Consider the following 13,585-nt stretch of genomic DNA (forward strand, 5'->3'; position numbering starts at 1 on the left):
AGAAGCACCTAGTTGGTGTAGTCTGCCTGCATTTCTGAAAGGTTTTCAATATGGTCCCTCACAGTGTGGGCTTTTAGGGAAACTTAAAAGTCCTGAGTTAAGAAGGAAGTTCCTTGTGTGAATAAATACTTGTCTAAAAGGTGAAATGCAGGGGGGAAGTGGATGGTGTTACCATGTGGAAGAGAGGTCAGCAATGCTCTTTCCAGGGACGGGGGCTGGGATATGTGGGGTTCAATACATCTCTAGCTGGAAAAGCTGTGAATCGTGAAGTGGTGATATTTGCAAGTGAAACAAAGTTTAATCAGGGCATGAAGGATAAGGCCTGACTTAAAGAATTGCAGAGAAGCTTTCATGAGGCTCGGTGAGCATCAAAATGGAAGAATAAATTCGACTGTGAAGTGATGGAGTTTGGGGAAGATGGAGAGAACCTAATTTCCTCATTTCATCCTATTTTCCTATCTAAAGCAGCGGGCTCTGAGCTGACTGTTACTGCTGTGGAACGAGCTCTTTGCATGGCCATAGGCAGTCCTGCGGAAAGGTCAGCTCAGTGCTAAGTGCCAATCAAAAGCAGCAAACCACATTAGGGATTGTTATGAGAGGGAAGCAGGACAAGAGAACATCATTATGCCCTTACATAAATCCACAGTGCATTTTCCTCTCGGAAATTGCAGTTTCGGTCCATCTCAGAGGCTCAGAAGAGCAGGAGGGATGGTCAGGAGTCCTCAATTGCTTCTGTACAAGGAATGAGCAAGGCTCCTCAGCCTGCTCAAGAGACAACGAGGGGGCTGGGGATGTGACAGAGATTAAAGAGCCCACCAGTGGCATTGATAGAGTGGATGGGGATTGCTTGTGTGATGTCTTTTCCAATACAAGGACCAGAGGCCATCAAATGAAACTAGCTGGTGACAGGCTCAAAACAAGCAAAAAGAAGTGTTTCTTTATGCACGGCGCATAGCTGAGCTGTGGAAGTTGTTGCTATGGGAGGTCATGGATGCTAAAACTTTGTGTGGGCCAAAGGGGAAGCAGGACAACTTCATGATATAGAAGTTCTTGAAACCATCTGCAGAAGTAACTCTGGATCATGGGCTGCTGGAAGGAAAAACAGGCACTGGGGAAATTTTGATACATTGCTGTGTTGTTCTTTTAATCTTCCTAAGGCAAGGTTTGGCCACCGTGAGATAAGGCATGTTGGACTATATGGATGTTTATCCTGACCCATTCTCATGCTGCACTCAGTAGTGATGCCCTGGAGATGTGGGATTTACCTGAGGGTACTGTGGAAGCAGAGCCCAGTCACAGCAGCAGTGGTGGTATTCAAATATAACAATTTGATGTCTGGAAATATTTCTATAATTTTCTTTTCCCCACAGGTTTTGTCTCTGTGTTCCCATCAGCCACATCAATGCATTTTGAACTGCCGGAATTTTTGCAGCACATCATTCCCACCTTCCCAGGTACCCGTGACACCGCTCAGTCAGAGTCTGGGAACTGAGCTGTGGACACGAGCACATGAATTTCCTTGACTTGAAGTGCCCAATTGTGGAGTTGGGAGCATCCTCTCCCAGCTGGGCACAGAAGGGGACATAAATCCGAGGTCACTGCTGCACCTGAGACACCTCAATTACTTGCTTACTTGCTCCTTGTGTGGTTGCTGGCAGCTCTGTGTGGCCATTCAGACTGTAGGATGGAGCTGCCCACCATGGGAGTAAAAAGCTCTTAACTTCAGAGCCTAAAAAAGTACCAGGGCAGAGCATGTACTGAATAGTGGGGTTATGGAAGCAGCCAGCCTGGGCAAGCAGCCTCATCTGGTCTGTGGGTGGCAAAGGTGATAATGAGAATATAGAATCATAGAACAGTTTATGTTGGAAGGGACCTTAAAGATCATCTGGCTCCAGCCCCCATATTTTGTGAACAGGGCACGCTGTTCAGTGGGGTTTAGCAGAGCTGCTTTAATTTTGGATTTCAGTCGCTTGCTTGTCCTCTCTCTGCTCTCAGTGCTTTTGTCTTTTTTCTGTATCAAGCTTCACCTGATGATGCATTTTCGTTGACAGGAGTGCTTCTCATTGCCATGAAGGACTTCAGCCAGTACCGCATATTTATCCTCACCCTCAGGATTTCAGACACTTCTAACAGACTGATAACCATGGGACAGTGATGGCACAGACACAGCAGGGTGTGTGGATTTTTCTTGCAGTAAAAGAAGGATAAACATTATTTCTGTAATTCCTTTCATAGACCTACAAGTCATGTGCATTAAAGTCCCTCTTTATTTTTTTTCCCCTTTCCTCTTTTTCAGATTTTAACGGTGGGAAGATGCTGATGGACAAAAATGAATCTTCGTTCTCTAATTTCTCCTCTGCTGCCTCCTCCTTTGTGAAAGGAGGTGGCAGCTGGGCAGGGATCGGCCTCCACGAGGTGGTGGTTGGGCTGATACTAACCCTCATTGACTTGATCACGCTCCTGGGAAATACAATAGTCTTCATCTGCCCGGTGGTGGAAAAGAGGCTGCGCACCGTCACCTATATGTTTATCATGTCCTTAGCCATGGCAGACTTCCTCGTAGCCTGCCTGGTCATGCCCTTCAGGTAAGAAGTGCTTGTAAGGTAAGGTCAGGCAGCGGTGTGAGCGTGCAACGTCATTTCTCCCAGCTCAGCAGCTGCTCTTTGAGCAGGGCTGGCTAGAAGTTCACGTGCTGTGCTTAGGGCTGGGCTTTCCAAAGAGCTTAACCGTGGGTCGGTCATTAGATGTGCTTCCGTGCCTCAGTTTCCCTACCCTTTATAATGGGTCCGCTTATAATGAATGGAGAGAGACTTCCCAAGGGTATTTTTCCTGTTGGCTGCATAGGGACCCTGGCTGCTGGTCTGAACGAGCTATCCAGCATCTCGGGTGGCTCCGGTGCGATGAGTCCCCTCTTCCAGGACTAGTTCTGCGTTGCACGCAGGGCCAGCGTGGTTGCTAGATGATTTTGCACGCTCTGAGTGTTTGGGGAATGTGAGATGAAGACTGCCGCTGGTGTGTCAGCGTTAAGTGCAATGACTGAGCTGGTCCTGCTAACTTTTCAAAGGTAGAGCAAATCACGGAGTATATTTTCCCCCCATTTTTCTTAGTCAAGAATGACTATTAAGATCAGTGGATTTAAATTCTGTGCTTTTGATTTTACACTTCTTCAACCTTATCGTTTATTTTCCGGTAGTGGGAGAGAAAAGTAAAATAGTTCCTTACTAGCATAAGAAAAATGGATGATTTCATATTGCTGAACTTGACAGGAAGAGATGTTATTCTTCATATTCTTGGTGAAACAGAATTTTGATTGCTTCTGCTGGTTCAGACAACATACCAGTGGAGTTCATGGGGAAAGCTAGTGACCTTGCAAAATAAATCTTTTGCCTGCATAAACAGACTAGAAGAACCGCAGTCTGCAGTGGGATAACAAATGGGATTCGCTGCCTTTGGGGAATTGTTTTGCCCCCATTACCTGACTGCATTGCACATGGATAACTGGCAGTGTTGACATGGGGACAAAGGCCATTTCCCCTCTCTCTGTGTAAATGTAAGGGTTTTATTTTAGTATAAGTAGGGTAATTTAGGATCCCCCTATATTTAATGGAGGAAGAGGCGCTTCAGAGGGCAGTTGTCCCTGCATGAGGTTTATATTTACAGGAGCTTCACTACCTGGCTAAAACATAGTAAAACAAACCCAGAAACCAGTTTACTTGTAGGTTCTGTCTGTATTGTGCTGCAAAAGGGCCAGAGGTTTGTGTAAAATGGGGGGCTGCACCCTATTTAGCGTTCCTGGAGCAATATTAAGCAGCTGAACTCTTGTCACATTCTGTGCTTCAGTTCTCACGGGGCTGCCTACGCTTTTGAATTTGGCACCGAAAGATATTTTTCCAGCAAGCACTTACAAACTGAGTTATAAGTTTATAGTGTCAGGTTTAAAAAAAGCAGTTAATGATGCCCTTTAAGAAATATTACTGCCAGTGTCAATTCTAAGCTCGGTGAATTTTTAAGTTCAGGTTCTGAAATCATCCATCTGTATTCACCTGTATTCTCTCCCCTCCACCTGGTGCTACAAATACCTGCCCGAAGGGCTTGGATTGCAGCTTAGTTGAGGACGATCTAACCTCTCCTACCCTTTTAAAGCCGGTGGGAATGAGGGTAGTGACTTAACCAGGAGATTTGTATCGCTGGCAGCGGGGGTTTTGCTCTATGTTGGAGAAAGACGGGATTGTGGAAGTGGCTCTTTGCCAGACAGGGGTGGAAAGGGTCTCCAGGTCGGCTGATCTTGTTCCCTGAGGATCACCAGTGGGTGTTTGGGTGAGGACCTGGCTGACGTGGCTGCAGCAGTCTGGCTATCCGCTTCCTTCCCCATTGCCAGCTACCAGGCTAAACTGGGCTGGAGCTGGGCTGCAACTGGTGATGGTGGAGTCTGCAGGGCCTGAGCTGGGTTTGCCTGCAAAACAACGTGGTTCCCCCTGCCCTACCCAGAGGGGATACAAAAACGATCCGTGTGCTCCTGTCAACAGCAGCACCCACTAATTTTTCCCAAGAGAAGCTCTGATGTTTCCCAGTGCATGGATGAGCTCACTGCAATAAAATGCGGCAGACAATTTCAGCCTCCTAGAAAGAGAAAAAGAGTGTGTCGGTCACCAAAGATTAGCTAAAGCAACAATCTTTCTGCTACCTGGCATTTCCCTGGGCTATTTTTTTTTCTTTCCATGTTCTTGTTAAGCCCAGAAATGAAAGGTTTTCATCCCAGTCCAACCCGGGTGTCTCAAGGGCTCCTCTCTGGGAATGCACAGCATCACCTGCTCTTCCACCCATTCCAACCATCCCTCCAGGAGATCACCTTCTTCATTACCCCAATCAAACCCAGGAACGGCAGCACCCCATTTGCTCAAAGAAGACAAAAGCTGAACAATTTCTGCTTTGGAGTGAGTTCCAGCTGATAATCTCTACCACTGCTTCCTCTCTGATTTTGTCTGTTGTCTACTTGATGACTCCTCTGGTGTCTCCACGTTCTGCTCGTGCTTGGCAATATCTGTCCTCGATTTCTTTTCTTCTAAATGGAGTTTGGGCATTTCTACTTACCCAGCATCCTCGTTACTTCTGCCTCCCACCTACTGACGTGGTATTTGCAATCTGGGCAATGGGAGGGAGCGGTAGCAAAAAGTGAAGGCAGGTGGGTGTCTCGGCAGCTGTAATTTCCCCCGTAAGACTGGTAGCGTCCCTCAAAACTGGACTAAGACATCTTCCTTGGCAAGGGGAAAAAGGGAATTTGGCACTAGGTTTTGCTCAGTTAGGAACGCAAAGGGGAAGGAAATTGGTCAATTCCTACTCTAGGCTCTCAGGAAGGTATGGAAGAAATGAGAAGAAGCTGATGAAAATATGTTTCATTGGGAAATCTGTCTGTGGCTTCTCATGCCCAACAAGAAAGGAGAAGAAGGGCACAACAAGGATGAGGAGGGGACCACAGCTGTAAAGAATGTGAGGGGAAAGATCATAGAATCATAGAGTAGTTTGGGTTGGAGGGGAACATTAAAGGTCATCTAGTTCAACCCCCCTGCCATGAGCAGGGTCATCTTTCACTAGATCAGGTTGCTCAGAGCCCCGTCCAACCTGACCTGGAAAGTTTCCAGGGATGGGGCATCAACCACCTCTCTGGGCAACCTGTGCCAGGATTTCACCACCTTTATCATAAAACATTTCTTCCTTATGTCTAGTCTGAATCTACCCTCTTTTTAGTTTAAAACTATTACGTCTTGTCTTATCAAAGGATGGTAGAGGGCGGGAAGTCCTTCCATGAAAACCAATGGATTCTCTATGCAGCCAGAGAGAAAACAGCCCACCTAGGAGAGTGATGTCTTATTTCACAAAAACAAACAAAAAAAAAAGACGAAGGTGACCAAAGAGCAGAGCACGACTGATGCTTTGTGCCCCTCCTGAATGTCCTGGTGTTGCCTGGTGTGAAGACTGGCCAGCTCTTGGTGGGCCACGTGGTGAGGAACGGACCCTGCCAGCTCCACTGGGCGTTGTTTGGCCCTGCTGATGGAGTGACTGTTGTTTCACATCTTTCCCACTGGTTTGACTTCTTGCCTACGTTGCTCTTTTGAATTGCAGTTTGCTCCTCAGTTGGCAAGTTAGCACATGCCAAAGAGAAGGAAAAGAAATTACCTTAGGAGCCAGTTTGGCTCAGGAAAATGTGATAGAAAGGAAAGACAAGGTTGTTGCCTGGTCCCTTAATTTCATAAGAGTAAGACTTCTGTTTCGTTCCTGGTTTGGTTTGTTTGCAGGAGCAGTTCAGCTGTGCTTAGCTTGTCGCCTGGGTACTCCAGCCAACCCAGTCATTTCCAGGCTGAATATTTCCAGCTACTCTTTTCTTTTGCAAGCATAAGTAAGACACAGAGGTGACTTCGCTTCTGCTCATACTGTGCGTTTCTTTGGGCTTTTATTATTCCTTTTGAACTAGCATCATTTCCAAGCTGCAGAGACCTTTTACGTCAGAGGAGAGGGAACAGGTACCCACTACCCTGCACTGTGAGAACATCTGCTAGGTCAGGTGCATCCCACCAGACACGTGCTGAGGAGACCTGGGTACCCTCTCCGCTGGGATCCGTGTGCGGGGATGTTCATGACAGCAGCACGGTCTGCTTCTGGAAGGCCATGGTGCTCACCCCACAGGCTTTGCAGCATCTCTGGGGGTAAGGAAGGCTCCTGAGGAGTGGCAACAAGGCACCCAAGTCCGTTACCGGACCCGTGCTTCAACTTCTACATGTCTTGTTTCCCCATCTGAGAAAGAGCCCTGAAACCTGTCCATGGGTGCGCAGTGGGACCCTCCATGCTGCCCGTGTGGAGGCCACCACGGTTTAGGGACAGGTTCTGCTGTAGATTAAGGTTTGCTTGAATTTTTGCGTAGCATCCCGCATAACAAAAAGCTGCCGAGGGCTGGGGCCCTTCAGCAGCACCGTACCCACCTACAGCAGCTGTCATGCTCTATAACAACCTTCACAAGTCCTTTTAATGAATTGTTGCTAATTAGATGCAGAGCAGGCGTTGGTTCCTGACTCCTCTGACATCAGGTTGACTCTTTTTGCCGTTGCCGGACGGCAGAGCCCACCTGAGCGCACTGCAGTCCAGCAGCCCTATTTTCACTGTATTTGACCAGCAACCTGTGAGGCTACAGGATAATTAAAGCTTTGCAGGACTAGGTAGTTACTCAGCCTTTCGCATCAAATTCCCACACAGTGGTTATTTCAGCAGCACCCCAGGAGTCGCAGAAAGCTATTGAAAGAAAGGGGAAGCGCACGGCATCTAATTGAATGCTATAGAAACAAGCATCAGCCTTCCTACAGCTGCCATATGTTCCTTCCTTTGCTGCTCACTTCTTACAGGCCCCTCTTGACTTTGTTAGAAATAATTTTGGCATAATGTCTGCTTTTTGCTGGTGTGTTTACCTCGCTGAGGCATTTGTGAGCTACATAACGTACTAAGCCGTATAGGCTTCCTCCTAGGATTTTTATTTTTTTTTAACCAAGAGTTGAAATCCTCTAGTTTTGAAGCATGAGACCCGGTGAAAAGTGAGTTTCTTGGAGGAGGGAGCCTCTTCCATGCCACAGGAATTGGGGGAAAAATCATAAAAGTTTGTGCTGCATGGACCACTGGAAAAATCTGTGATAAACAAAGCTATGCAGATGTAAATTTGGGGAGCTTTGCGGGGCAAAGCACCTCTATCGAGGCACCTGCTTATAACAGAGTGCAGGCAAGAAGCACAGGTTTGGTCTTCTTCAGCCATGTCCCACCTGGGGGTTATTGCCGTGGGTTGCACTTTGAGGATGAAACCCTGCGGTCTAACTGAGCCGTACGCCCATCTTTAGTCCCTCCGTGTTAAAACGTGGTGCTACTTCAGCGGAGTCTTGAAGAAATGCATAAAATCGGCCCTTCTAGCTTTGATCTCTCCCTGTTTTCTCTCGCAGTATCATTTACGAGGTGACGGGGATGTGGTTGTTCGGGAAGCTGTTCTGCAAAGTCTGGATCTCTTTTGACGTCATGTTTTGCACCGCATCCATTGTCACGTTGTGTTTCATTAGCCTGGACAGATACTGCTCCGTGGTGACCCCGTACCACTATTCAAGAAGGATGTCCCGTGGCAGGTGAGTGGAGTTGCTCCTCACTTTGGGTCGCTCCAAATTTTTCCTTGGCCGTGGTCTATATTGTCTCGGGACCAAACGAGCTATTGACAGTTGCTGCCCAAAAGCAGAGTGAGGTGGCAAAAGGATCTTCGAACCATTTAAAACTTTGCAGACAATTTTTAATGTGGTGCAGGAGAAAAGGAGAATGCAGCTGAGCTGGTTTGATGGTGCTCCTGGGAAAGCACTTTTTGAGCTAAGGATAGATCAAAATGGGGTAGAAGCCAGTGATGTGGGCTGACTTGTACCTACAACTTCTGGCCTTTGCAGGAATTTCATGGGAATTTTCCAAAGGACTAGGGGAAAATGACACCCAGAAGAATGCATGTAGCGGTAGTCTTCCCCTTCTTAAATTTACAATGTTTTCCAAAGCGATATTCATGGGGGAAATGTGGAGAAAACGGGACGAGTTTCTAAGCCTCTGTCAAGGTTTCACGTGAAATGTCGAAATGAGGACTGCAGGGTGGGGAAAGTTGTCTGAGGGTGGGCAGAGAGGACGCTGCAGCTGCAGGGTGCTTTAGGAGGTGGTTTCAGGCTCTTTTGGGGATGTTTTTCCCACTGCAACCCTTGCCGTGTACGATTTGTGGAGGGCAGGCAGTCGCCGAACCGAGGAGGGAGCCCACCGTGCCGCAGAGCGAGCGCTGCAGTGGTACTGAGCATCGAGTGTCCACCGGCTCCAGCCCTATTGCTCCTCAGAGGGTAGTGGCCAGATATTAAACCTGAAACCAAACAGAAAAATCTACATGCTGTTGTTTTAAATGTTAATGAAAATCCTCTGTAAAGCCTTTCCTCCTCTTTTTTCAGTCCGCTCTGAGCATCTCTTACACCGACCCCAATTTTGTAAACCGCAGACCCAATTACCCAGTCGTTAGAGATACTCATGTATGGACTTAATTGTACCCCAGCTTTTTCCCTTCTCCAAGCCCTGTGGGACTGCTGAGCAGCGATATCCCACACGGGTTACCATGGGGATCGAATCGTACTGGATGTTCTCAACTCTAAACATTACTCAGACCCTCTCTCCCCTCCCCGTCTCTTTCCTTTCGCAGATGCATCGTGATGACCTGCACGGTCTGGCTGTATTCCTCCCTCATTTCCTTCCTTCCCGTCATGCAAGGCTGGAACGAGATCCCCGGGGTGGACTTTGATGCAGGCAGAGAATGCATCTTTGTCACCAACTGGATTTTTGCCATTGTGGCTTCTGCTCTGGCATTTTTTGTCCCCTTCATGGTCATGTGCAGCATGTATTTCTTCATCTACCGTGCTTCGCGGCTCAAGGCCACTCGTATCATGTCTCAGACCCTCGAGATTCACTACCACCCCAACAGCAAGCGGCAGAACCATCTGCAGCTGGAGAACAAGGCCACGCGGACCATTAGCATTATCATTTCGGTCTTTGTGCTGTGCTGGCTGCCCTACTTTGTCCTCAACGTCTGGCTCGCTGCCAGAGGCACCGACTCCACCAGCACGGTCTTGGTTGACACCTTCAAGATCATCACTTGGTTAGGGTATTGCAACTCCACCATCAACCCAATGCTCTACGCTTTCCTGAACCGGGACTTCCAACGGGCCCTGAAGAAGCTGCTCATTTGCAGGCACAGGTCTCAGGTGGACATTGGAGAAGACATGGTTTCCATAGCCACGTTTTCCAAGACTGCTCCAGACCTAGAATATAGCATTACGGTGCCAGTGCCTAATGGTGCCCTAAAGGGCAAACCCAAATAATCGGGATTCAGAATCAGTTGCTGGAGGTGGTGGTACAGAAAGTGCCAGAGCACATCCTAATGGAAAAATAATGGGTAGGAAAATAAGGGAAGGACGAGTTGGAATATTACAGCTGGGGGCATAGGACAAAGATACATTTCTTCTTCTTCCACAGTTTTACGGACAAGGAACTTTGATATTTTAGGGGCAATCTGTTATAACTAATGGAGCTAATTCCTTCCTGGGTAATTATTTTTTTAATGAGCATTTCCTAAGACAAAATCAACGTTCATGCTGGGGGAAAAAAAAAAAAAATCTGTGTGATAATGTGAACTTGTCTTTGTGTACATCCTGGTGATCCACAATGTAAGGTGGGACAGTATTTCTTTCTTATGAAGCCACTGTAGCTCTCATCTTGCAGCTTACATTACAAATTTGACCAGTTTTGGTAACTCCACGTGTGTCAATCTGTGTATGGGAGTTAGAAGGGATGTGGTCAAAGAGCAGAGGTCACTTCTTTGCAAAGGCACCACTGTGCAGTCTGGGCTGTTGCTTAGGGTTCAACTCACTTGCTTCTGAAATATCGAGAGGTTCAGAGCTTTCAGTGAACCATCTGTGAGTGTCCTTATTAATTCTGGAAGGGAATATCCTATGTGGCAGACCCCAGGAGACGAGCAAGGCTTGCTCTAACACTGAGAGCACCTAGTGCCCAGGGGGTTCAAAGGGGGCTACAGGTGACCGACACCAGCCAAAAGAGGGGCTGTGAAGAGGAATTATTACTTACTTGTGTGTTTTGTGCTGTGATGTCTATGCCTTGATGCTAGGAGCGTAGCTATAGAGTATTGCTGGACCACACAGCCATAAAAAAAAGATGATAAATGGGAATGATTATTTTTACCACTCCCAAGTGCTTGTCCGGACTTCAACCAGCATCAAAGAGCACCGGCTCCCCTCAGGAGGGCCATGGAGTAGCTCAGTGAAGGATTACCCTGAAAAGGCAGGACTGCTCCCAAACGTCTCTGCAGCATCATAACAGTGAGCAAAAGGAGGAGCTGAGCCCCCAGGACCACCGCTTTTCTGTAGCAGGGTCATGCGAGGGCTGGTGACCGCTCGGGCAACTGCCATCGCTTCCCCCGGCACGGTTCTGGTGGGGTCTCACGCTGGTTTACAGGGGACAGTCACTGCACTCAGAGCCTGCTCTTACATCAGTCTTCTATGGACATGACACACTTCAAGGATGGTTTCTAAAATAGCTTTTTCTGAGTGCTCAGTCACCTACTTGGGACAGGCAAGGCTTCTGCAGCCTGGGAAGTAGAGCAAACACAGCAGAAAGATATCCAGGCTAACATTTAATGCTAAAACTACTGGACTGAGGCACTCAGAAGGGTTAAGAATGTCACTTTGTTAATAAATAAAAAAAAAAAAAAAAAAGAGGAGTGTTAGTAAAAGTCCTGAGTCCTGCTCTTGCAGCTCAAAGGTAGCAGAGGATTGTCCTCAGAGGCATAGCAAAAAGCAATTAGCTACTACCTGGAGCAGCTCAGCTACTGAAGACACTGGTATAAGGGTCTGAAGTTCTTTCTCAGGAGCCTGGTAGAAGAAACAGCCCTGACCTGGGGTTGCAACACTGGTACTCCTGTCAAATGACTCTTCATGGAGGGGGTCAGGTCTCCCAGCTCCTATGACTCCAATAACACGGAAGCTGTAAGGAGAATAACTACACAATCCTGCCCTTACTGGGGGGGGAAGCATTTAGGTCCAGTGGGCACCGAGGTGGCCGGGGCAGGATTCTTGCTTCTGCCATCCAGTTCATTTTGATAAAACAGGACAAGGAACTGTGTTTCAGCCCTAAGAGCTATGGGAGAGGGAGCTGAGGGATAGACAACACCCTCTGCAAGAACAGGCTAGGACCGCAGTGCTGCGCGGTGCAGCAGAGCCCGAGACCAGCGCTCCCTTTTGCAGGGCTGTAAGCTGGCAGCTGTGCTAGCCTCCATGTTCAGGTGTTCCTCTGCAAAAAAAGTTGGCAGGAAGGTACACACTGATTTTTGTGGCCGCAGGAAGACCTGAGAAAGTCAGATAGTTGGTTTCTAGATGTTAAACTAACAGAAGGCAAATAAACTTGTCTATGAGCCATCAGATGTTCCTGCCACCAGGGCTGTCAGGTAAAGACTGGGATCTCACAGACAAGGTGGAAAGCTGATGCTGTCATCTGTACAGAGCGGAGAAAAGCCTGCCTTCACTGCTTTCCCTTCCAGGATGTGAGCATAGAGCAAATGCACATTAGACCAAAGGCCTTTGGTCTTTCAGTCATGTTTGACCATTTGGTCTGAGTTGACCGAAGAACATCCTCCAGCAGAAGGACAGGGATAGAACATGGAAGTGTAGTATAATTAAAACGTGACTTAAAGAAGGAAAACAACACAGGAGGTGCATCCCTCTAGTTAGCCTGGTTCTGAAGAGCTGGTAAAATAGTTCTGGAGCTGATGGGGGTGTTGAAGCCCAGGTGGATATTTCATAGCACGAAGAAGTGTCCTCTTTCCCACCAGTGGGGCAGAGCAAGTGGAGCTGCCAGAGGCAAGGAAATGAGTGCTTGAAGGCATGACCTGAGGTCAGAAGAAAACCTCTCTTGTTAAAGACTTTCTTAGTCAAACCCTGGAGCAAAAAGGAGCAAAGAAAGGTGCAACACACTCCAGCATCCAGTGTTAAGAGAAGCAAAGACTCACTGACACAGGCAGTTAAGAGCTGAGCGTGGTCATGTGGCTGGGCATGCACCACACAGGGTAGGATTCATAGATGCCTTTGAGGATAACCGTAACACCCCTGAATATGTAGACACACCTACTGTGAACACGTATGCCATTTTTGGTAATGAAATGCTGCAGGGCCCTTGGAATGGGCTGCTACTTACATCCAGCACAGATATAGAGCAAGTTAAAAATACCTTATTCTTAATTTCCTGTGCTCCACCTCTAATCACTGAACTGGCAGGGAAGCTAGAAAGGCTTCAAACGTGGCCATTTAACTGTGCATTTATAGCTGATGCTAACAGGGAAATCCAAGGCAAGAGTATGCACTTAACTGTCTTCTGGTTTAACCCAGCTAAACTCAAAGTTCTGTTTCTGACCAAATATTCACTGCAGCATTCTGGCTTCAACTGGACAAGCTGGTTATCTAGGAGAGTTATCCAAGAGCAGAAGGAAGACAATCTTTGTAATCTACTTTTGCTTTATCATAAGGCTGCAGAGTGTCAGCTGGTTTAGTTGCCAATCGTAGTGTCACACCACAGTGCAGTGATCCCCAGAAGGATCTGAATCCAGCATCTTTTCTAAAAACTGATTTCAGAGCCTACAGCTTCAGAAATTTAAGCCTGTAAAACAGGAAAATGCATTTATGCAAAAACAGTTCTAACAGTGTAAGAATTATCCCTTCAAGACTTCCCTCCCTGTTAACAGTTGAGATTGCCTCCATAATCCACTCAAGTTTAGAAGAGCAGAGTTCCCTTCTTTCTTCAGATAGTATCTCACTCACAAGCAGCATACGCATCTTTGCATCACCACGTGGGCTGTGGCAAGTACGAGACAGGAAAGCAAAGCAAGTTCCAGAAACGCAGTGCCCGTCCTCCTGTTCCAACTGCACAAGGCTGCCATCTGCAGCATGCACTGATGCAGGCTTTGAACAGAAGCAACTACTATTTTTTT

At 47.4% G+C, this 13,585-nt stretch overlaps 1 protein-coding gene across 1 annotated transcript; it reads left to right on the forward strand.

The window, feature by feature from the left end:
* Positions 1-1,838: 1,838 nt before the first annotated feature.
* On the forward strand, positions 1,839-10,205 carry LOC104319638 (histamine H2 receptor). The gene is made up of 4 exons (XM_069788344.1): positions 1,839-2,173; positions 2,297-2,585; positions 7,974-8,150; positions 9,236-10,205. Exons 1-4 carry the CDS (start codon positions 2,155-2,157, stop codon positions 9,909-9,911), a joined length of 1,161 nt encoding a protein of 386 aa, XP_069644445.1. The 5' UTR covers positions 1,839-2,154; the 3' UTR covers positions 9,912-10,205.
* Positions 10,206-13,585: the final 3,380 nt, after the last annotated feature.

This window comes from Haliaeetus albicilla, chromosome 1 (assembly GCF_947461875.1).
Source record: "Haliaeetus albicilla chromosome 1, bHalAlb1.1, whole genome shotgun sequence".
Taxonomy (NCBI): Eukaryota; Metazoa; Chordata; class Aves; order Accipitriformes; family Accipitridae; genus Haliaeetus; species Haliaeetus albicilla.